We start from the raw sequence: 22641 nt of genomic DNA, 5'->3' as shown, positions 1-22641 counted from the left end.
CCCCACTCTCCCCCCCCCCTCCCCCCCCCACTCTCCCCCCCCCACTCTCCCAATATACCCTCCTCCCCCCACTCTCCCAATATACCCTCCTCCCCCCACTCTCCCAATATACCCTCCTCCCCCCACTCTCCCAATATACCCTCCTCCTCCCCCCACACTCTCCAGCTTCTCCCTACACCCCCGCATTCTCCCCCCACAGCTCCCAGCTGCAGGCAGGAAGCAGCGCTGCTGTGGAGAGAACTCCCTGTACCACGTGACTGTAGTCACATGACCTGGGGAGGTCTCGCTGACGTCAGAAGGTCCTTCCTCTGTATGGGAAGCAGCCACTGCCCTGTGGGGTCTGTGGGATGTGTGGCGAGGCCTGACACGGGGGTCCCTGGCGCTGGGAGAATACGTGGGGGGTCTGCAGCAGGAAGTGGGGGAAAGCTGCAGGCTATGGGGCAGTCCCCACCTGAGAAGCCAGGGGCCGGGCGTCTGAGTCAGTGCCCTGCAGATCAGATTCAGTGCAGGGGAGTGTAGCAGTGTGATCCATAGCACAGGGGAGTGTAGCAGTGTGATCCATAGCACAGGGGAGTGTAGCTGTGTGATCCATAGCACAGGGGAGTGTAGCAGTGTGATCCATAGCACAGGGGAGTGTAAGAGTGTGATCCATAGCACAGGGGAGTGTAGCAGTGTGATCCATAGCACAGGGGAGTGTAGCAGTGTGATCCATAGCACAGGGGAGTGTAGCAGTGTGATCCATAGCACAGGGGAGTGTAGCAGTGTGATCCATAGCACAGGGGAGTGTAGCAGTGTGATCCATAGCACAGGGGAGTGTAGCAGTGTGATCCATAGCACAGGGGAGTGTAGCAGTGTGATCCATAGCACAGGGGAGTGTAGCAGTGTGATCCATAGCACAGGGGAGTGTAGCAGTGTGATCCATAGCACGGGTCAGTGCAGGGGAGTGTAGCAGTGTGATCCATAGCACAGGGGTCAGTGCACAGCTGTGGGATCAATATGTCATAGTAATGGGACTGCTAAGTTATTATCAGGGTGCAGTACTGGGGTCAGTGCAGATATTATGTCATTTTGTGAATGGGATATAGGATCATACTGTAGGGTTGTAGTTACTATAGAGGAATCTTTCTATGATCAGTATTGTAATAGAGTATTTTTGTGTATAGTGAATCCGCTGCTGCATGGGGATTACAGGGGAGTGGGTGTAACATTAAGTGTTAGATATTCAGCGTAGGGGTTTTTTTTTAATTGTACTGCGGGTTCTGGATATAGGATTGTAGCGTTGGTATATGGTGCATATTGCGGTAGTGGGGTTATACACAGTATTTCATACATACCAGTATTGTTAGAATACCTGCAGTGTTGGGCTCAGAGGTATCTGTAACATATTTATAGACGACTAAAGTCAGTATAGGGTGCATTTGTGTGGGGTTATAGGGTGAATGCAGTGCTCTGCAGTGTTACCCATAGGGATGAGTACAGAGTTGAGTGGAGAGATGTAAGATTAGTAATGGAGGGCGAGTGTTTTAAGGCTCATTTTAGGTGCCACAGAAAGGTGAGTTTAGGGCACTTTACGGCGTAATCTGCCCCTGAACGGGGGAACAAGGATACAGCCTAAGCGATGGCACATCTGCGGGAATTTCCAACGCAGGTAAGATGGGAACAGAGCGGTAAATATCAGTCTTTGAAGTGGGAACAAATTTACTACATTTACATTTGAATGCATTTAGGGCCATATTTACTAAACCATGCTTAGTATCAATTAGTTAATATGACCTTTAATCCCACAAATGGGCATCAAAAGATGCTCCTCATTGGAATACCCGCGTGGGATGAAAGAATATAAGATTACATTGCTTGTAACCCGTACCAGCGAGATGTGGGAGAGCTTATTTATTCATCTTGTTACTTTGCATTGGGATAAGTGAAAGAGAAGAAAAATGGGCGTTTTCTGGGAATTGCGGAGTTCCTCATAAATACAGGATGGGCGCACTTTATCAGGAATTTCCAACCGCACTACTCAAGTTTCGTACCCGTTATCTCTGCGTATCTACATCACCATTGTGTAGCCATTAATTATACATTCATACTCCACTTTGTAATTAATGCTGCCGTGTGTTGCCAGTCTCTCTGGCAGCAAGGTGGTCAACGGCATTTTTTTATTTTGGATAATCTCTCGGGGGGTGGGGGGGTATATCTACGTTTATTTAGATCTCGTCTCGCCCTTTCCAACGTTGTTTGTAATTTAACATCTGATGCTTTTATTTAGGAGATCTGCGTATTTTAAATGACGTGTCCGGGAGGTTAAAATGGCCACTTCCCCAGCTCAGTGCAGGCTAACGGTTACCGAGCTAACCTCCAGAGTAGGACATGCTTAGTAACATACTAACATTGAGATCAACCCGTGTAGGCTTCACGGGAGAATTGCTTCAAAAGGAAAATTGGTATAAACATATTTTAAAAGATTTTATAAAGTGTGTGTGTATAATATGTGAACGTTGTTGGGTGTGAGCGTAAGCGTTGTGCCTGTGTGGGTGTATTGTACCTGTGTGAGCGTAAGCATTGTGGGTGTGAGCGTAAGCATTGTGCCTGTGTGGGTGTGAGCGTAAGCATTGTGCCTGTGTGGGTGTGAGCGTAAGCATTGTGCCTGTGTGAGTGTGAGCGTAAGCATTGTACCTGTGTGGGTGTGAGCGTAAGCATTGTGCCTGTGTGGGTGTGAGCGTAAGCATTGTGCCTGTGTGGGTGTGAGCGTAAGCATTGTACCTGTGTGGGTGTGAGCGTAAGCATTGTGCCTGTGTGGGTGTGAGCGTAAGCATTGTGCCTGTGTGGGTGTGAGCGTAAGCATTGTGCCTGTGTGGGTGTGAGCGTAAGCATTGTACCTGTGTGGGTGTGAGCGTAAGCATTGTACCTGTGTGGGTGTGAGCGTAAGCATTGTGCCTGTGTGGGTGTGAGCGTAAGCATTGTGCCTGTGTGGGTGTGAGCGTAATCATTGTACCTGTGTGGGTGTGAGCGTAAGCATTGTGCCTGTGTGGGTGTGAGCGTAAGCATTGTGCCTGTGTGGGTGTGAGCGTAAGCATTGTACCTGTGTGGGTGTGAGCGTAAGCATTGTGCCTGTGTGAGTGTGAGCGTAAGCATTGTGCCTGTGTGGGTGTGAGCGTAAGCATTGTGCCTGTGTGGGTGTGAGCGTAAGCATTGTGCCTGTGTGGGTGTGAGCGTAAGCATTGTGCCTGTGTGGGTGTGAGCGTAAGCATTGTGCCTGTGTGGGTGTGAGCGTAAGCGTTGTGCCTGTGTGGGTGTGAGCGTAAGCATTGTGCCTGTGTGGGTGTGAGCGTAAGCATTGTACCTGTGTGGGTGTGAGCGTAAGCATTGTACCTGTGTGGGTGTGAGCGTAAGCGTTGTGCATTGTACATTGAAACTTGAGTTGTTTTAGTTCCCTTATTCTTTGCCTCTTGTCTCACTGCATTAATCCGAATAGGAAAGAGGAGGTTAGACACACACATTTAATAGAAACTTCCCCCCATTTATAGGGGAAATGAGAGCACGTGACTTCCTCGGGTGTAAGGGGCTGTTTGTACCCAGAAACGTTGTGCACTTTCACCTCGTTTAACCTGTAAATGTCCGAGTTAACTTTATATTATATGTGTGCGTCTAACCTCCCCGGTTTCTATTTGGGTTTCTGCTGGGGGCAGTTTTGAGCTGATCCTGCCACAGGGGACGGACTGCACCACAACAGGCTATTTATTATGCACCAGTCTCTCACAAGGAGTGCAAGGCAAGGGTGTATGTTTGAGACATTTCATTCACTGCATGTTAAGAGCCCTCACCTGCTTGTAACCAGCCCCTGGGGGAGAAGGGAGACACAGGGTGTGTGTTCAGATACGTACACACTGCAGTGGTTAAGAAGAATAACCTGGGGTGCTACAGGGCAGGATTTTCATATAGTGGCAAAGCTGGGGGCGCACGTGATATGTTGGTACTGAAATAGTGGAAGGGTTGGGGTACAGTGTTGGATCCATGTGCATTGGATGGTTAATACTGGTGTAGTATGGGGTGCTACCGTACCTTGGGTTGCCCGGTGTCTAGTATTGAACCGGACTGTCCTGTATTTTGACACTCTGTCCAGTAAAATAATAAGAGGTAATACTCGACGTGTATACCGGTATTTCGTGTGTGTGTGTGTGTGTGTGTGTGTGTGTGTACACGTACCACTATTACTTCTCTGGACATAGTGACCTGACCTTGGGGAGCCGTGGGATTTCTCAGAGCAGGGCTGTAGCTAGTGTACATTATTGAGCAGCTTCCTCCATCCTGATTGACTGCTCCTGGGTAATGCAGCCAATCAGGAGGAGGTGTCAAGAGCCTGGGGGTAGTGCCAAGGAGAGGAGGAAACAGCATGGAGCAGAGATGTGTGTATGTTTGTGTCGAGCGCGTCACACCTTTTACCGTTGTGTCCAGTATTTTTTGAGAAGCCACCTGGCACCCCTAGGTGCTACACGGCAGGATTTTGAAGTCAGTAGCAGGGCCGTGGATGTAGGATAGTTATTACTTGAATAGTAGTTCAGGATTTAGGGAGCAGATTACTAGGAGGACTGAGCACAGTGGCAGGGAGGAGGGGTCCGTAGTGGAACAGAAGAGAGGGTGTTTCAGAGATGTTGTGTAGTGGAGATGTGTCTCTGTGCTCCTCCCGTTTTCCTGGATTGCTCTTGACCCCATGCTCCCATCCCCAGGGCTCCCGGATGGACCCCGAACGTCTCTTCACCAAGCTGGAGCGAATTGGGAAGGGCTCATTCGGAGAGGTGTACAAGGGCATTGAGAACCACAGCAAGGAGGTGGTGGCTATCAAGATCATAGACCTGGAGGAAGCAGAGGATGAAATAGAGGACATACAGCAAGAGATCACTGTGCTGAGCCAGTGCGACAGCCCATACATTACCCGCTACTATGGCTCCTACCTCAAGGTACCTGCACCAGACACACAGCCATGAGCTACATAGACACTGACAGCAGATAAGGAACATGTTTCCAGTCTGCTCATTTTCTCTATTGCTACAAAACCACTAACCCCTACTCCATGTGCTGTAACGCGGCTTCCCAATGCTGAAGGGAGTAACTCTGTTCAAATGAATGAGACTCCATTTCTTCTCCAGCATAGGGAAGCATCTACTGAATGAAGGTCATTGAAGGGTTTAACAAGATGTGTGATTTACATGAACAAGAAAAAGTAAGGATGTGTCTGAAATGAAAGTATTTTTTTTTTTAATGTGTTAGCCTATTAGGAGACTAGCAATGCATTGCTGGCCTCTGTGGCACTGAAGGGGTTAAACAGACTTCTGCTGGTGTGCAAATGAATGATGCCGAGTTCTGTCCGGCGACGTGTCAGAGCATCATAGCGTTGTTCCCCTTATTCAGTGGGCTGACAGTAATGTTGCAGCAGGCGGATTCTTCTTTAATTTGAGCCAGATGGTCGTATAAAGGGTCCCGGGGCCCATTCTCCTCACTGACAGGGTCTTCCCTTTACACAGGGGTCCAAGCTGTGGATTATAATGGAGTACCTCGGGGGAGGATCCGCACTGGATCTGGTGAGCGCTTTTATTTGACCAAAAGAGGAATTAGCACTTCATAAAGGGGCTTATTCAATAAAGTCTGAAGCGGCCATTCAAGGCGCAAACCCCAATTGATGTCAATGGGAGTTTTCAGCCCAAACCTGCACGAACGGCCACTGCAGACTTCACTGAATTACCCCATACACGCCTCTCGCTTCTATTTATCGCTTTCTTTCTCCGACCGCACTCTTCTTTCTCACTTACCACCTGTTGCCACCATCACACAATGGTCCTTAGTTTTATAGTCTGACGGGACCGTTTTCAAACTATACTTCCCATTGAATCTATATTTGATTGAAAATGGTCACTTCGGAAGATAAAGAACGATTGTGTGTGTGTGACCCTGTCTATTTCTCTCTCTGCGTGCGTATCTGTTCTCTCTCCAGCATTCCTCTTTATCTGGCTTGTTCCTTCCCTCTGTCTCTGCCTTTTTATTTATCTATTCCTCTGCACTTCCCCATGTCTCTGCCCCACTCTCCTTCATACAGCTAAAGCCGGGCCCCCTGGAAGAGTCGTACATCGCTACCATCCTGCGTGAGATACTCAAGGGCCTGGATTACCTGCACTCCGAAAGAAAGATCCACCGGGACATCAAAGGTGAGAGGAGACACGAGGTATGACCCACATCTCACCGCGCCTGTATTAGGGTGTCTATCCTCCCTCTCCCAAACTGCACAATAGAGAAATGTAATCATATTTACCCTAAAGTGGCCAACTCGTTATAACAAATTGTTTTGTTTAGTGTGTTCTTATTGCTGTGAGTTGATGGTGTATGTGTTCCTCAGTTAGATATTGTGTCTTTGTTATTGATCTTTTGACAGTTTGATTGTCAGGCCTAAATTCAGACCTTGCTTTATAAAACTACTATTAAAAAATGTAGCTAGTGTGTTATAAGGTCGAGTGCTTTCACTTTCGCAACTCAAACGCGTTGGTACGTGGCACTGCATCTGTAACCCCACCTGTACCTTTCCAGCTGCGAATGTGTTGCTGTCAGAACAGGGGGACGTGAAGCTGGCTGATTTCGGGGTAGCAGGTCAGCTGACAGACACCCAGATAAAGAGGAACACTTTTGTGGGGACCCCCTTTTGGATGGCACCGGAGGTCATTAAACAGTCGGCCTACGATTTTAAGGTTAGAAACCACCACCTCATGTCTGTACCCCCAAAACACTGCACCTTTTCATCCCTTTCTGTACCCCAAAACCCTCATGCATTTCCATGCTTTAAGCACTCTCTCCATGTCTAATTCCAGGCGGACATCTGGTCCCTTGGAATCACAGCTATCGAACTGGCCAAAGGGGAGCCCCCATATTCTGACCTGCACCCCATGAGGGTTTTGTTCCTGATTCCCAAAAACAACCCTCCGACCCTTCAGGGCCAGCACAGCAAACCGTTCAAAGACTTTGTAGAAGCCTGTCTGAATAAGGACCCCCGGTCTGTAAGTGCGGGTAGAGCATCACTAATTATGCCTGCAACAACAGCTGTATTTTTGGCTCAACCTCTTCACTGCCAGAGGGCCCTGCAATGTACTGTGTTGCAGTCCCCTCTGGCAACAATGGGGTTAATCACTGTTCTGCCATAGAGGACGGCAACAAATTACTAAAAGTGCAGTCCAATATCAGACCAAACTGAAGAAACCACGGGGGTCCTAGTACATGTCACATAGTGACACAGTAGATGAGGTTGAAAAAAGACATGTCCATGAAGTTCAACCTATGCTAAATTTAGACAACAGATATTTTATCCTGTATCCGTACTGACTTATTGATCCAGATTACCGTATGTTCAATGTCTTTAAAGAAATGACGATACAGGTTTTGACATCCCATTTTAAATTGATGTTTAGAAACATTGTGACCTGTTGGTTAGTTTGCGTTTTACGGCCCTTATCACTGTCCTGTTTTGTAACGGGGGCCCTGAATGCTCTCGTTGGGGAGCTGGAATAGTATGCAGGGAATAGGGTAGGGGCTCTGTGCTGGGGGGGGGGAGAGAGAGAGAGAGATTGTGGGAAGGGGGGGGAGGAGAAGAGGGAATGGGGTTGGCAAGGAAAGGAGATGTTGTTTGTGCTTCCTGATTACATTCTTATGCCTGGGACATCAGCGTCACTGAGGCGGTCTGAGCCGCGCTGAACAGATGCACAAAGCCCCTGCATCTGTAATCAGCGCGGCTATAGTTTCTCCCTCCGCATGCGTGCTGATGCGTGCGGAGGCTGAGAAAATCAGAAGAGACAGGAGACCGCTCCCATCCAATGGGGCTGCAGCCTTTTTTTTTTCCCTACTGTGTCGGTGGATAGCAGAGCCACCAGGCCAGCACAGAGGTGTGTCTCTGTCTGTGTCTGTCTGTCTGTGTCTGTCTGTCTGTGTGTGTGTCTGTGTGTGTGTCTGTGTGTGTGTCTGTGTGTGTCTGTCTGTGTGTCTGTCTGTCTGTGTGTGTCTGTCTGTCTGTCTGTGTGTCTGTCTGTCTGTGTGTGTCTGTCTGTCTGTCTGTGTGTGTGTGTGTCTGTCTGTGTGTGTCTGTCTGTGTGTGTGTGTCTGTCTGTGTGTGTGTGTCTGTCTGTCTGTGTGTCTGTCTGTCTGTCTGTGTGTGTGTCTGTCTGTCTGTGTGTGTGTCTGTCTGTGTGTGTGTGTCTGTGTGTGTGTCTGTATGTGTGTATGTGTGTGAATATATTTATCAAAGTTGCACAATGTTAATAAATAATTTATTCTCACGTCTTTTTTTTTTTTTTTTTTTTAAATATTATCACACACACACACACACACACACACACACACACACACACACACACACACACACACACAGCTACCAAGTGACACACACACACAGTGATACCCGCCTCCCAAGCGCGCTTGCTGTCTCCTATGCCAGGACAGCAAAAAGCTCCTGGTAGAGCGAGCGGCAGCAAGCAAGAGCGAGCAGCAGCACCTAAGTGCTTACTATGTCCGAGGCCTTAATGTGAATGCCGAAGTGTTTACAGTGGGATTTTACTCCTTTTAAAATAAGTCATTAATGCCAACTCTTTTTGTCTGACTTGTGCACAATAATTGTATTTTTTTCCACCCCTGCTGATTTAACTCTTGTGCTGAACTCAAAGTATTAATCACAGAGATTTAACCCATTATACGGATCACTTCCATGAGCAGCGTGGCCCCCCTAGGACAGCTCTTATTGCTAAATAAGGGGGTGCAGGATGGGTCAGGGGCTCAGTACTCTGTGCATGATCTGCACGGCAGAAGCGCCACAAGCAGCCCTTCATGGGGTAGATATTTTTAATGACCGGAAAAGTCATAAAAAGAAGTAAATAGCACAGACCATGTGTGCCAGGGCCCGTCTTCTGTGCTCAACAGAAGCTGTATAAAGAAAAATAATCCATAACATTCTTGGTGAATAATACTGAGCAATAAATAGAAACGGAGACCCGTTCTCCCTCGATTGTGCCAGGACTTGGATGTGACCATAATGCTCATTTGCATGTCATTTCCCAGAATCCCTAGCTGCAGTGGAAGCATTGTGTGGTGGGAGATAATAGTGAATAACAGGGTTGCAGACGTGAATGTGCTAACTTAAACATTGAGTAGAAATAGCCGTGTTAGTCCAGTTGCGATACTGCAGAATAAATTAGTATTTCAGTATTAGGTGATACCTTTTTTTAGTTGGACTAATAATTGATATTATAAGACAGAAGTTTGAGCGTTGTCTCTCTTCCTGAAGAAGTGTGTTTTATATCAATTAAAAGTCCAAAAAAAAAAAGGTATCACCTAATACTGACGTACTCATTTACGCTGCACTTTTTAATAGTACAGCACTTTTCAGGACCAAAAGGACAGCGACATGTTTAATGGACTAATCCCAAGCGAAAAATAGTTTATTTGTTAATGTGGTGATTTGAAACATTAGAAGTTTTGATTGAACAAGTCAAAGGCGCACTGTGGCAGTCGGGCGCAAAACGTACCCGCTTTTTATTGTTTTAGAAATTTAGCACAACACTTTTCTTTGGGGCTTCTGCATGGGGGAAGTATTAGTAAAATAAAGGGTTTCCTCTACCCTTACCCCACCATGTGTTTAACATTAGGCAAAGGGGCACAGCCTCTGGAAATGAAATCCCTCGCAAAGCTTCAACATGACATGGAGGTGGAGTTCAACAAAAACACAAAGGCAATAATCACCCAGATTTAATTCAGTAAATGTCACTGCGGTTAGTTCAGTTTTTCATCCTAAGGGATTGTCCCTTTTAAAGCCTCCAAATATCCCAGTTTATCTTTGACCGGTCCGATATGCACAAATTTGTAGAGGAGGGTAGGTCAGGAATAACTAGACCACATGAACTGTTATAAATGGTTTATTTTTACAGAAAGTATCACAGATTAGCATTTGAGCCCCAACCGGTTGCAGCTGCACCTCCGTGGTGATGAGACGGCTTTTATCCCACGTGTCTCTCGGGGTAGCACATCCCTCCTGTCCTAACATTGTATATATGGCCCCACAGAGGCCCACGGCGCGGGAGCTGCTGAAGCACCGCTTCCTCCTGAGATACACCAAGAAAACCTCCTTCCTCGTGGAGCTGGTGGAACGCTACAAATGCTGGAAATCCCAGGGACACCGGGAGGACTCCAGCTCCGACGAATCAGACTTGTGAGTACAGCACGGCGCTCTCTCTCTCTCTCTGCTTGTCCCGTGAGCGCAGCGCTCTCGCTCTCTGCTCGTCCTCTGTGAGCGCAGCGCTCTCGTCCTCTGTGAACCCAGCGCTCTCGCTCTCTCTGCTCGTCGTCCTCTGTGAGCGCAGCGCTCTCGCTCTCTCTGCTCGTCGTCCTCTGTGAGTGCAGCTCTCTCTGCTCGTCCTCCTCTGTGAGCGCAGCGCTCTCTGCTCGTCCTCCTCTGTGAGCGCAGCGCTCTCGCTCTCTCTGCTCGTCCTCTCTGAGCGCAGCACTCTCGCTCTCTTTCTCGTCCTCCTCTGTGAGCGCAGCGCTCTCGCTCTCTCTGCTCGTCCTCCTCTGTGAGCGCTCTCGCTCTCTCTGCTCGTCCTCCTCTGTGAGCGCAGCGCTCTCTGCTCGTCCTCCTCTGTGAGCGCAGCGCTCTCGCTCTCTGCTCGTCCTCCTCTGTGAGCGCAGCGCTCTCGCTCTCTGCTCGTCCTCCTCTGTGAGCGCAGCGCTCTCTGCTCGTCCTCTGTGAGCGCAGCGCTCTCGCTCTCTCTGCTCGTCCTCCTCTGTGAGCGCAGCGCTCTCGCTCTCTGCTCGTCCTCCTCTGTGAGCGCAGCGCTCTCTGCTCGTCCTCTGTGAGCGCAGCGCTCTCTGCTCGTCCTCTGTGAGCGCAGCGCTCTCGCTCTCTCTGCTCGTCCTCCTCTGTGAGCGCAGCGCTCTCGCTCTCTGCTCGTCCTCCTCTGTGAGCCCAGCGCTCTCGCTCTCTGCTCGTCCTCCTCTGTGAGCCCAGCGCTCTCGCTCTCTCTGCTCGTCCTCCTCTGTGAGCGCAGCGCTCTCGCTCTCTGCTCGTCCTCCTCTGTGAGCGCAGCGCTCTCTGCTCGTCCTCCTCTGTGAGTGCAGCGCTCTCTGCTCGTCCTCCTCTGTGAGCGCAGCGCTCTCTGCTCGTCCTCTGTGAGCGCAGCGCTCTCGCTCTCTCTGCTCGTCCTCTGTGAGCGCAGCGCTCTCGCTCTCTGCTCGTCCTCCTCTGTGAGCACAGCGCTCTCGCTCTCTCTGCTCGTCCTCCTCTGTGAGCGCAGCGCTCTCGCTCTCTCTGCTCGTCCTCCTCTGTGAGCGCAGCGCTCTCGCTCTCTCTGCTCGTCCTCCTCTGTGAGCACAGCGCTCTCGCTCTCTCTGCTCGTCCTCCTCTGTGAGCACAGCGCTCTCGCGCTCTCTGCTCGTCCTCCTCTGTGAGCACAGCATTCTCGCTCTCTCTGCTCGTCCTCCTCTGTGAGCGCTCTCGCTCTCGCTCTCTCTGCTCGTCCTCCTCTGTGAGCGCAGCGCTCTCGCTCTCTCTGCTCGTCCTCCTCTGTGAGCGCAGCGCTCTCGCTCTCTCTGCTCGTCCTCCTCTGTGAGCGCTCTCGCTCTCGCTCTCTCTGCTCGTCCTCCTCTGTGAGCGCAGCGCTCTCGCTCTCTCTGCTCGTCCTCCTCTGTGAGCGCAGCGCTCTCGCGCTCTCTGCTCGTCCTCCTCTGTGAGCGCAGCGCTCTCGCGCTCTCTGCTCGTCCTCCTCTGTGAGTGCAGCGCTCTCTCTGCCTTTTGGAAGCATGTGGCCCTCGCTCACTCCAGTCTCGCACCTCGAGCTGCTCTGGGGAATGTCTGCCCCGAACCCTATCTCCTTTCTCGTCTCTGTATTTCAGGGACAATGAAGAGGAGAGGAATCCGAACCAGACACCACATTGGTGCTTCCCAGAAACCATCCGCCCTTCATCAATGAGCAGATTACAGTGGAGCTGTCACAAGGTGCGTGTATATAAACAGAGTCCTCACATACACAGCCGGGCGCTAGGAGGGGCATATCTCGCGCTCTCTTTATCTCTCTCTCTATGTTCCTTTTGTTTATGTATTGTAGACATTCAGTATATATTAGTTTTACTTTAAATTCTAGTGAAGGAAATCTGGCTCAGGATCATGTAAAATGGGCTCTTGACTAAACCAGCGGTGCGCAAAGGGGGGCGCTGGATTTATTTTTGGGGGGGAAGGCGCGGATAGAGACCCCGCGCTGTTCCCCGGGGGATTTAAATGCCGGGGTATCGTGTGAGGCTTTTGCAACAATAAACTTACCTTGATCCTGACGCTGTGACCAGTTGCCATGGCAACACGGCGTCAAATTACGCCGCGCGTCATGCGGAGTGACGTCAAACACCCGGCTCCATGGCAACGGGGTCACATCACGTGACCCCGCACCGTCATTTGACACTGCCAAAGAAGGTAAGGGTGCGCGATACGGAGGGGGAGCAGGCAGGGGGGCGCAGCTCAAAAGGTTTGCGCTCCCCTGCAATAAACTACAAGGGTCGCCCCTGGTTCATAGATCTGCACCCCAGACACGTCCTTATATTACAGATATGGTGTCTCTGTGCCTCACTAGTCTCCTGCACTGTGCTCAAATTAGTGTCTTGTGCTTCGTTCCTCTAAGTCCCACCAGAAAACTCCACATGAAACTGTTCAGTAGCTCTTGACCACACCTGCATGGCCATCTTCAAAGCACCTACCCCTGGCCTCGCACTTGTATATAATGTACCGGCGCTCATTCCTACTCCTGGCCTCGCACTTGTATATAATGTACCGGCGCTCATTCCTACTCCTGGCCTCGCACTTGTATATAATGTACCGGCTCTCATTCCTACTCCTGGCCTCGCACTTGTATATAATGTACCGGCTCTCATTCCTACTCCTGGCCTCGCACTTGTATATAATGTACCGGCGCTCATTCCTACTCCTGGCCTCGCACTTGTATATAATGTACTGGCTCTCATTCCTACTCCTGGCCTCGCACTTGTATATAATGTACCGGCGCTCATTCCTACTCCTGGCCTCGCACTTGTATATAATGTTCCGGCGCTCATTCCTACTCCTGGCCTCGCACTTGTATATAATGTACCGGCTCTCATTCCTACTCCTGGCCTCGCACTTGTATATAATGTACTTGCGCTCATTCCTACTCCGGGCCTCGCACTTGTATATAATGTACTGGCTCTCATTCCTACTCCTGGCCTCGCACTTGTATGTAATGTACCGGCGCTCATTCCTACTCCTGGCCTCGCACTTGTATATAATGTACCGGCTCTCATTCCTGCTCCTGGCCTCGCACTTGTATATAATGTACCGGCGCTCATTCCTACTCCTGGCCTCGCACTTGTATATAATGTACTGGCGCTCATTCCTACTCCTGGCCTCGCACTTGTATATAATGTACTGGCTCTCATTCCTACTCCGGGCCTCGCACTTGTATATAATGTACCGGCGCTCATTGTTACTCCTGGCCTCGCACTTGTATATAATGTACTGGCTCTCATTCCTACTCCTGGCCTCGCACTTGTATATAATGTACCGGCGCTCATTCCTACTCCTGGCCTCGCACTTGTATATAATGTACCGGCTCTCATTCCTACTCCTGGCCTCGCACTTGTATATAATGTACTTGCGCTCATTCCTACTCCTGGCCTCGCACTTGTATATAATGTACCGGCGCTCATTCCTACTCCTGGCCTCGCACTTGTATATAATGTACTGGCTCTCATTCCTACTCCTGGCCTCGCACTTGTATATAATGTACTGGCTCTCATTCCTACTCCTGCCCTCGCACTTGTATGTAATGTACCGGCTCTCATTCCTACTCCTGGCCTCGCACTTGTATGTAATGTACTGGCGCTCATTCCTACTCCTGGCCTCGCACTTGTATATAATGTACCGTCGCTCATTCCTACTCCTGGCCTCGCACTTGTATATAATGTACCGGCGCTCATTCCTACTCCTGGCCTCGCGCTTGTATATAATGTACTGGCGCTTATTCCTACTCCTGGCCTCGCACTTGTATATAATGTACCGGCGCTCATTCCTACGCCTGGCCTCGCACTTGTATATAATGTACTGGCTCTCATTCCTACTCCTGGCCTCGCACTTGTATATAATGTACTGGCACTCATTGCTACTCCTGGCCTCGCACTTGCATATAATGTACTGGCGCTCATTCCTACTCCGGGCCTCGCACTTGTATATAATGTACCGGCTCTCATTCCTACTCCTGGCCTCGCACTTGTATATAATGTACTGGCTCTCATTCCTACTCCTGGCCTCGCACTTGTATGTAATGTACCGGCGCTCATTCCTACTCCTGGCCTCGCACTTGTATGTAATGTACTGGCGCTCATTCCTACTTCTGGCCTCGCACTTGTATGTAATGTCCCGGCTCTCATTCCTACTCCTGGCCTCGCACTTGTATATAATATACTGGCGCTCATTCCTACTCCTGGCCTCGCACCTGTATGTAATGTACTGGCTGTCATTCCTACTCCTGGCCTCGCACTTGTATGTAATGTCCCGGCTCTCATTCCTACTCCTGGCCTCGCACTTGTAAATAATATACTGGCGCTCATTCCTACTCCTGGCCTCGCACTTGTATATAATGTACTGGCACTCATTCCTACTCCGGGCCTCGCACTTGTATATAATGTACCGGCTCTCATTCCTACTCCTGGCCTCGCACTTGTATATAATGTACTGGCACTCATTCCTACTCCTGGCCTCGCACTTGTATATAATGTACCGGCTCTCATTCCTACTCCTGGCATCGCACTTGTATATAATGTACTGGCACTCATTCCTACTCCTGGCCTCGCACTTGTATATAATGTACTGGCACTCATTCCTACTCCTGGCCTCGCACTTGTATATAATGTACCCGCTCTCATTCCTACTCCTGGCCTCGCACTTGTATATAATGTACCGGCGCTCATTCCTACTCCTGGCCTCGCACTTGCATATAATGTACTGGCTCTCATTCCTACTCCTGGCCTCGCACTTGTATATAATGTACTGGCTCTCATTCCTACTCCTGGCCTCGCACTTGTGTATAATGTACTGGCTGTCATTCCTACTCCTGGCCTCGCACTTGCATATAATGTACTGGCACTCATTCCTACTCCTGGCATCGCACTTGTATATAATGTACTGGCTGTCATTCCTACTCCTGGCCTCGCACTTGCATATAATGTACTGGCTCTCATTCCTACTCCTGGCATCGCACTTGTATATAATGTACTGGCTCTCATTCCTACTCCTGGCCTCGCACTTGTATATAATGTACTGGCACTCATTGCTACTCCTGGCCTCGCACTTGCATATAATGTACTGGCGCTCATTCCTACTCCGGGCCTCGCACTTGTATATAATGTACCGGCTCTCATTCCTACTCCTGGCCTCGCACTTGCATATAATGTACTGGCTCTCATTCCTACTCCTGGCCTCGCACTTGCATATAATGTTCTGGCGCTCATTCCTACCCCTGGCCTCGCCCTTGTATATAATGTACCGGCTCTCATTCCTACTCCTGGCCTCGCACTTGTATATAATGTACTGGCACTCATTCCTACTCCTGGCCTCGCACTTGTATATAATGTACCGGCGCTCATTCCTACTCCTGGCCTCGCACTTGTATATAATGTACTGGCGCTCATTCCTACTCCCGGCCTCGCACTTGTATATAATGTACTGGCGCTCATTCCTACTCCTGGCCTCGCACTTGTATATAATGTACCGGCTCTCATTCCTACTCCTGGCCTCGCACTTGCATATAATGTACCGGCGCTCATTCCTACTCCTGGCATCGCACTTGTATATAATGTACTGGCGCTCATTCCTACTCCTGGCCTCGCACTTGCATATAATGTACCGGCGCTCATTCCTACTCCTGGCATCGCACTTGTATATAATGTACTGGCTCTCATTCCTACTCCTGGCCTCGCACTTGTATATAATGTACTTGCGCTCATTCCTACTCCTGGCCTCGCACTTGTATATAATGTACCGGCTCTCATTCCTACTCCTGGCCTCGCACTTGTATATAATGTACTTGCGCTCATTCCTACTCCTGGCCTCGCACTTGTATATAATGTACCGGCTCTCATTCCTACTCCTGGCCTCGCACTTGTATATAATGTACTGGCACTCATTCCTACTCCTGGCCTCGCACTTGTATATAATGTACCGGCGCTCATTCCTACTCCTGCCCTCGCACTTGTATATAATGTACCGGTACTCATTCCTACTCCTGGCCTCGCACTTGTATATAATGTACTGGCGCTCATTCCTACTCCTGGCCTCGCACTTGCATATAATGTACTGGCTCTCATTCCTACTCCTGGCCTCGCACTTGCATATAATGTACTGGCTCTCATTCCTACTCCTGGCCTCGCACTTGCATATAATGTACTGGCGCTCATTCCTACGCCTTCTGTAAGTCTCTGGACATATTCCCTGGGGTGTAATGTCTAGACCAGGGCTGGTCAACTCCAGTCCTCAAAGGTCACCAATAGGTCAGCTTTTCAGGATATCCCTGCTTTGAGCCACTAAATTTTATCCTAAAAACCTGACCTGTTAGTGACCCGTGAGGACTGGAGTTGGCCACCCCTAGTGTCCCGGGCACATGTTTTTTAGACTAAAGGTTATAGCACTGTCTGGTGCACTTCCCCTGTCTGTAAAGCACTATATACACAATGGCATTACATCGATACAAATATACATAATATTTACAGGCGTACCCCGCATTAACGTACGCAATGGGACCGGAGCATGTATGTAAAGTGAAAATGTACTTAAAGTGAAGCACAACCTTTTTCCCACTTATCGATGCATGTACTGTACTCGTCATATACGTGCATAACTGATGTAAATAACACATGTGTAACAGGCTCTATAGTCTCCCCGCTTGCGCACAGCTTCGGTACAGGTAGGGAGCCGGTATTGCTGTTCAGGACGTGCTGACAGGCGCATGCGCGAGCTGCTGTTTTCGCCTACTGTGCGATATGTCCTTACTTGTGAGTGTACTTAAAGTGAGTGTCCTTAAACCGGGGTATGCCTGTATACAGCAGCTGTACGTCACACCATTAGCATGTACGTATCAGAATACAGAAAATTCTTCATCATATTCATTGATGGTAATAAATTATTGATATGATTAAGAACAGTACAATTATTAGCAATATTGTTCAGATGTATAACTGAGTTACTTAGATTTTTTTACATCTTGAAATCATGTGAAAGTAGTCCTTGACATGTTGGTAAACATTGTAAGGTGAGACTTGATGGTGTTTAATTCCTTTATATCCTGCTGCGTGTAATTAGCCGTCCCCCTTTTGTTTAACCTCGGCGAGAGCAGAGGGACGTGGAGCTCCTTGCTTTGCAATGAGTTGCAGGCTCCACTGGCAGCAGAGACGTTCATTTAGTCAGCAGACCATACATATAATGCATTGTATTATTACATATTTGTCTAATTACCAATATACATTACCTCTTTGGGTACAGGATGGTCGGCAGCACGATAGTCATGTGATTGGGGCCATGTGATGGCTACAGTAGCAATCTGCTGCCGACCGGGAACAGGAGACGTGCTCCTCACTCGGTGGAGTCTGCCCTAAAGCAATGGCCCTTTTCTCATCTCTAGTGTCATAAGTCAATGCCATAAGGGTCACTGCGCGGGGACATTGCCCCCAGGGCCCGCTGACAGGGGCAGCAATACTACTTCTACAGTCTTACCTAAAATTGACCATCGTTTGGTGCTCCTGTTATAAATCGGTCAAAATCCTGCTTGTGCGCCTAACATAATGGCCGCCAATCAATCCTTCAGGTCAGTGTAATGTTAGCAGCTGCAATTCTTATTACCAAGGTAACATTATCTATTGTTACAGTTTGCAGCTCAAACTGCTGGGAACATTGGCAACAAATGATCACGAACTGGAAAGTGACGCAAAGATCTTGCCCTGCTGGGGAGGTGGGCTAAAACCTGCTACAGAAATCAAAGGATGCTTAAATTTTTTTTAAATGGCATTGAGTTGAATAATAAATAAAAACAGTCGCTACTTACTATCCAATACTAGAAAACTGATTCATATAAAAATAAGATTTCACGTTTTTGCTGCTTTAAATATACCACGGTTAGTTCACTTTAGTCCGAAATCACCTGCACGTGTTTTTTCTGACCAACAACTTTCTCGCACACTGTGGGGCTTCTTCATTATACTGCGAGAAGGGCATTTCTGGGCAGAAACAGCCGTTTCACTCGTCGTGCATCTCTCAGCACTTATAGAGCCGTGATCACAGCGAAACCGTAAAAGCGCTTGTTTTTTTTTTTTTGTGGCAATTTGTTTCTGGGTTCATATTGGCCGAAAAGTCATGGCCATGAATGTGGCCTCCCTCTGGGGGGAGACGAAAACAAACTCGCCTATTCCCTAGGTATCGTATCTCATGTACGTTGAATACATATTTTAATTATATATATATATCTCTCTCTCTCATGGTTTGGAGGTATGAAAGCAGGTGGGCCCTGGTCTCGCCCCCGCCTGAGGGATGCTAGATTTAGATCTCAGTCTCCAGCTGCTATTGCAGCAAACGGGATGAAAAGTGCATGCAGATTCCATGTCAAACCACGCGCAGATAATTCTCAATACATAAAGGCAGAACCGCCAGGTTTTCATCATGTCCGTGCCGTGTAGCATGCCGTTTTCATAGGCTCTTGCAATGCCAATATCGGAGTTCATTGTATAGGCCTGTGTGTGTGTCTGCTCTCTCAGCGACATTCTTGTGTTTGCCTCTGCAGCCCTCGGAAATGATTAAACGCCTGCCGCGGTCACGCTGCTTATCGGCACTGGTAACACCGGTCTTCCAGGAGGTGAGACCCCGCGTGTGCATGCTCGGTGTGGAGTTTTAAGCCTGGATACTATTTAGCACTATATGTGGGGGTTGCTATAAGATTAAAGTGCTCACCCATATAACATTTGCTAGAGAAGAGATTAACTAGCTCAAGCTACAGAGTAAAGAATTATGTAGTGATTTAAAGTAGCAATCCCTGTATTTTTGGAATTTATTTTGACAGAATCTGAACTGAGCGCTTCCCTGGAGCTGAAGAACACGATCCCCAGCTCCGGGGGTGCACCAGTTCCCAATATAGTTACCCGCTTGTAAAATGACAGTAGAATCAGAGATGGTCATCCAATAGGAAGCTTCACTACCATGTGCAGCTTCCGATTGACCTGTGGGAGTGAGATTTGATGGCAGCCTTATTGATAGCCCGAGAAACACTGGCACATGAAAAGGTGACTAGTCTCTGGAATCAGAGCGTCCCCAGCGATGATAATAGCTTGCTTGCAAAAGACAAGTTTGAGATATGGGGGGGGGGGGGGGGATTGCAGCTTAAACAGAACTATAAAGTATTTGTTTATATATTTGTTAAATAAAGTATTTGTTAAAGTGTCACAGCTGTTCATAATTAGGTCCTTCAAAATATATTTCTCATTAATGTTTCCTTGGGCTTGAAACTGCTGGAGTGAAACTGCTGGAGTATTTGAATACAGATATGTTGGGAATTTAGGGGTCCCCTGATGTCGCCCGCCCCTCCCCCCTCACTCCCCCCCCCCCCCCCCCCCGTTTCAGGAACTAGAGAGAAAGTTAGGTATTGCTGCTTTCAGTATGTCTGTGTGTGGTAGGATTTCCCCTAACACGTATTTCCCCAATGGGTGATTTTGAATAATACTAAATATTTAATTCAGGTTGCTTGCCTGGGAGCAGAGGGGTTAAATGACATGAGATAAGGGTGACTCCTGTAAAGGATATTACCCCACTGCAGCTCTGTTGTCCCTGCGATAGAACAGAGCTCTGTTTTTTTCATTGTGTGTTCTTCGTTCCCCAGTTGAGAGAGCAGCGGTGTGCGGGGGCCTTTGGATCGGTGCAAGAGCTGGAAAATGCCTTCAGTTTGGCTGAGGAGTCAAGTCCTGGGATCACAGACCATCTCATCGCTCACCTGGTGCATCGGGTGCAGAGGTAACACATGGGGAGAGGGAGAACCTTCCATTACCAGGTCGCTCGTTAACCAGTAAGAGGCTATCTGTATATTTTCTCCTCTAAAGGCCCCCCCCCCTTCCCAATTCTCTGCACCCCCCCTCCACCGCTGTGTCGGGGGCGCTTTAGAAATGCTGGAACGCTGTTTTGGCTGCTAAAATAAGTGCAGTATCAGCGTGGAGGGTGGGCCCCTAACAGTGGCAGCTTTTCGGCTGCACATATGGTAGATCCACAGCTTGTACAATGAGTGGCACTGACTCTGTAGAAACGAGGGTAGTAGGTATGAGCCCAGGCGATGAAATGCTTAATTCAGATGGTGTTCAGATTTCACTTGCTTCATTAACCTTATGCTAGTGTCAAATCCCTTCCAGTCTTCCCCGGCACACTCTCTCCCCCATGTTTTACCTCCCGACCTACAGTATTCACAGACGCCCTCATCCCGATTTCGTCTTTCAGGTTTTCCTCTGCCCCATGAAGACAAGGGGGCTCCGCAAAACCTTCTCGTTCGCCCCATGGTGTCATAGGACCTGGAGGTGACATCCTGACCATGTATATTGAATATTTTATTCATTGTCTTTCTGAACAATATTGTAACATACAAACGTGTTTAATATTTCTCATGAGCCAGTACATAGTGTAAAAAAAGAAATAAACTGACATTTCATACAGAAAAGTCGTGTGTGTGTGTGTCCCTCACAATGTATATTGCTGCAAGAAACTGTTAAGTACAAACATATGTATCCATAAAATAGAACAAGATTTATCCAGGAGCATGAATCTCCATTTAAAGTCCATTTGCTGCCGTCTTTAACACCCTTTTAAAATGCGATAGCTACATTTTTTTGCCTTCCCGGGAAGTTAAAATAGCCAAGTCCACTCTGACACATGAAGACAGAAGAGGTTTCATGGTAATTGCATCAGCAAAGGAAATAAAAAGGTGAAAAAAACTCAGCCATGCAAAACAGCTGAAATGAAAAGCAAGAAATGCATTAGCACATGTTATAACTGGTTTAGTTTGAGGGTGGTTTGTTAGTTTACGAAATTAAGGAGGTCTTTCCTTAAGTCAGTATGGTGAGAAGCAGCATACAGCGCAATTAAGTGTTTCACTACCTTTTTAATGCAAGTGAATGTTCATATACTGTGTGCATGAAGCCACTTTCTATATGAAGGACACTAAACCCAAAGTTTTTCACGCATCTGCTTAGGTGTATTACCTTTTGGTGAAAGAACACACATTGCTTTGCATCTGTATGAACATCCTTTGTCTCCTGCTTTACTGGCTATGCAATTCTTTATCCCAGGCTGTGCTGAAACGCTGTGTAATACAGCAGGCATAAACTTATTAGGGGTCCACGTTGAAATGGATTTGAAGCAAAAGGCGACAGTGTGTGCTCATTTGCGTGTCAGTGTCCTGCACTAAGCTCTATGCTTTTCAGGAAATGCATTTTGTAGCATAAGTTGTGCTCAAGTCTGTGTGCTGCATACATTCTTCCTTGCATGTTATTACCCAGAATCCCGGGCTGCAGTGGAACACACTATGCCAAGAGTATTTTTGGTCTCATAAGTAAAATGCTGGAAACAATAATAGCCCCATCTCCCTGGGTAGGTCTGCTTCACAGGAAACCAGACGACAGATTTATACACAATAGATTAATAAACCATATCGTTTCGGCCACTAGATGCGTGGTGGCAGCCTCAAGGCGTGGCCCTGTCCCAAAGTTAAATAAGATAATCGAAAAAATATGGTATATCATGGACCTGGAAAAGCTTTCAGCGTGGCTAAACAACACAGGTGACTGTTTCACCATAAAGTGGAATTGTTGGCTTCAAAACCCAAAATACCCAACATTTGACCAGACCGCATTACTTCTGTGTATTCGAATCGAAACACTGGATGGCGCTCTAACACTCTTACTCTGTGCTTATCAGTGTATAAATACCAATGCTAAATGGTGAATATATATATATGCGTGCGCGCGTGTGTGCGCTTGTATTCCAAAAGATTGACCTAGGCTCAAGTGGAGACAAGAAAGAAAAACATAGGGTAGTATGTTCTGACAATTTAACCCATAAAAGGTACGATATGCACTCACAGTGTTTAGATTAATTCAAGCCTTGTATCCACTCTGGGATCTGGAACAGTGTAGAAAATCTGGAACGTCCAGCAGCACGTACTTCACAACCAAGTATTATCTCGTACGTAGCGTTACATGTAGAAAGGAAGGTAAGAAACATACAAATAGTGTGACACATTTTTAATAAAAAGAATAATACAATAACGGTAAGTAAAAAACTCACACTTTGTGAGTTCTCATAAAACGGTTGAGAACTCAGAGTATCTCACACTCATAAGGGCTAATAATATTCAGCTGGTCTTCTGACAGTCTCTAACGATATCCATATACACCTCTGTAGTTATCCTGGTGCAGGGCGTTGTATACACATAGTACAAGTGGCCGTAGGCTCTAGTGACGTCACACTCTGCACCTGCACTGTTTGTAGTGCCCACAGTCTCCTAAGACTGGATATAATCCCCGTTTAAG

General features: G+C 48.1%; 1 protein-coding gene across 1 annotated transcript; it reads left to right on the top strand.

Moving 5' to 3' along the window:
• Window positions 1–282: 282 nt before the first annotated feature.
• On the top strand, window positions 283–20771 carry STK25 (serine/threonine kinase 25). The gene is made up of 12 exons (XM_075569560.1): window positions 283–929; window positions 970–1648; window positions 4725–4955; window positions 5520–5576; window positions 6089–6197; window positions 6574–6731; window positions 6852–7037; window positions 10083–10228; window positions 11908–12010; window positions 18861–18932; window positions 19950–20080; window positions 20555–20771. Exons 2-12 carry the CDS (start codon window positions 1619–1621, stop codon window positions 20571–20573), a joined length of 1242 nt encoding a protein of 413 aa, XP_075425675.1. The 5' UTR covers window positions 283–929; window positions 970–1618; the 3' UTR covers window positions 20574–20771.
• Window positions 20772–22641: the final 1870 nt, after the last annotated feature.

Source organism: Ascaphus truei, chromosome 14 (genome assembly GCF_040206685.1).
Source record: "Ascaphus truei isolate aAscTru1 chromosome 14, aAscTru1.hap1, whole genome shotgun sequence".
Classification (NCBI taxonomy): domain Eukaryota; kingdom Metazoa; phylum Chordata; class Amphibia; order Anura; family Ascaphidae; genus Ascaphus; species Ascaphus truei.
This window is presented reverse-complemented; position numbering and strand designations above follow the sequence as displayed.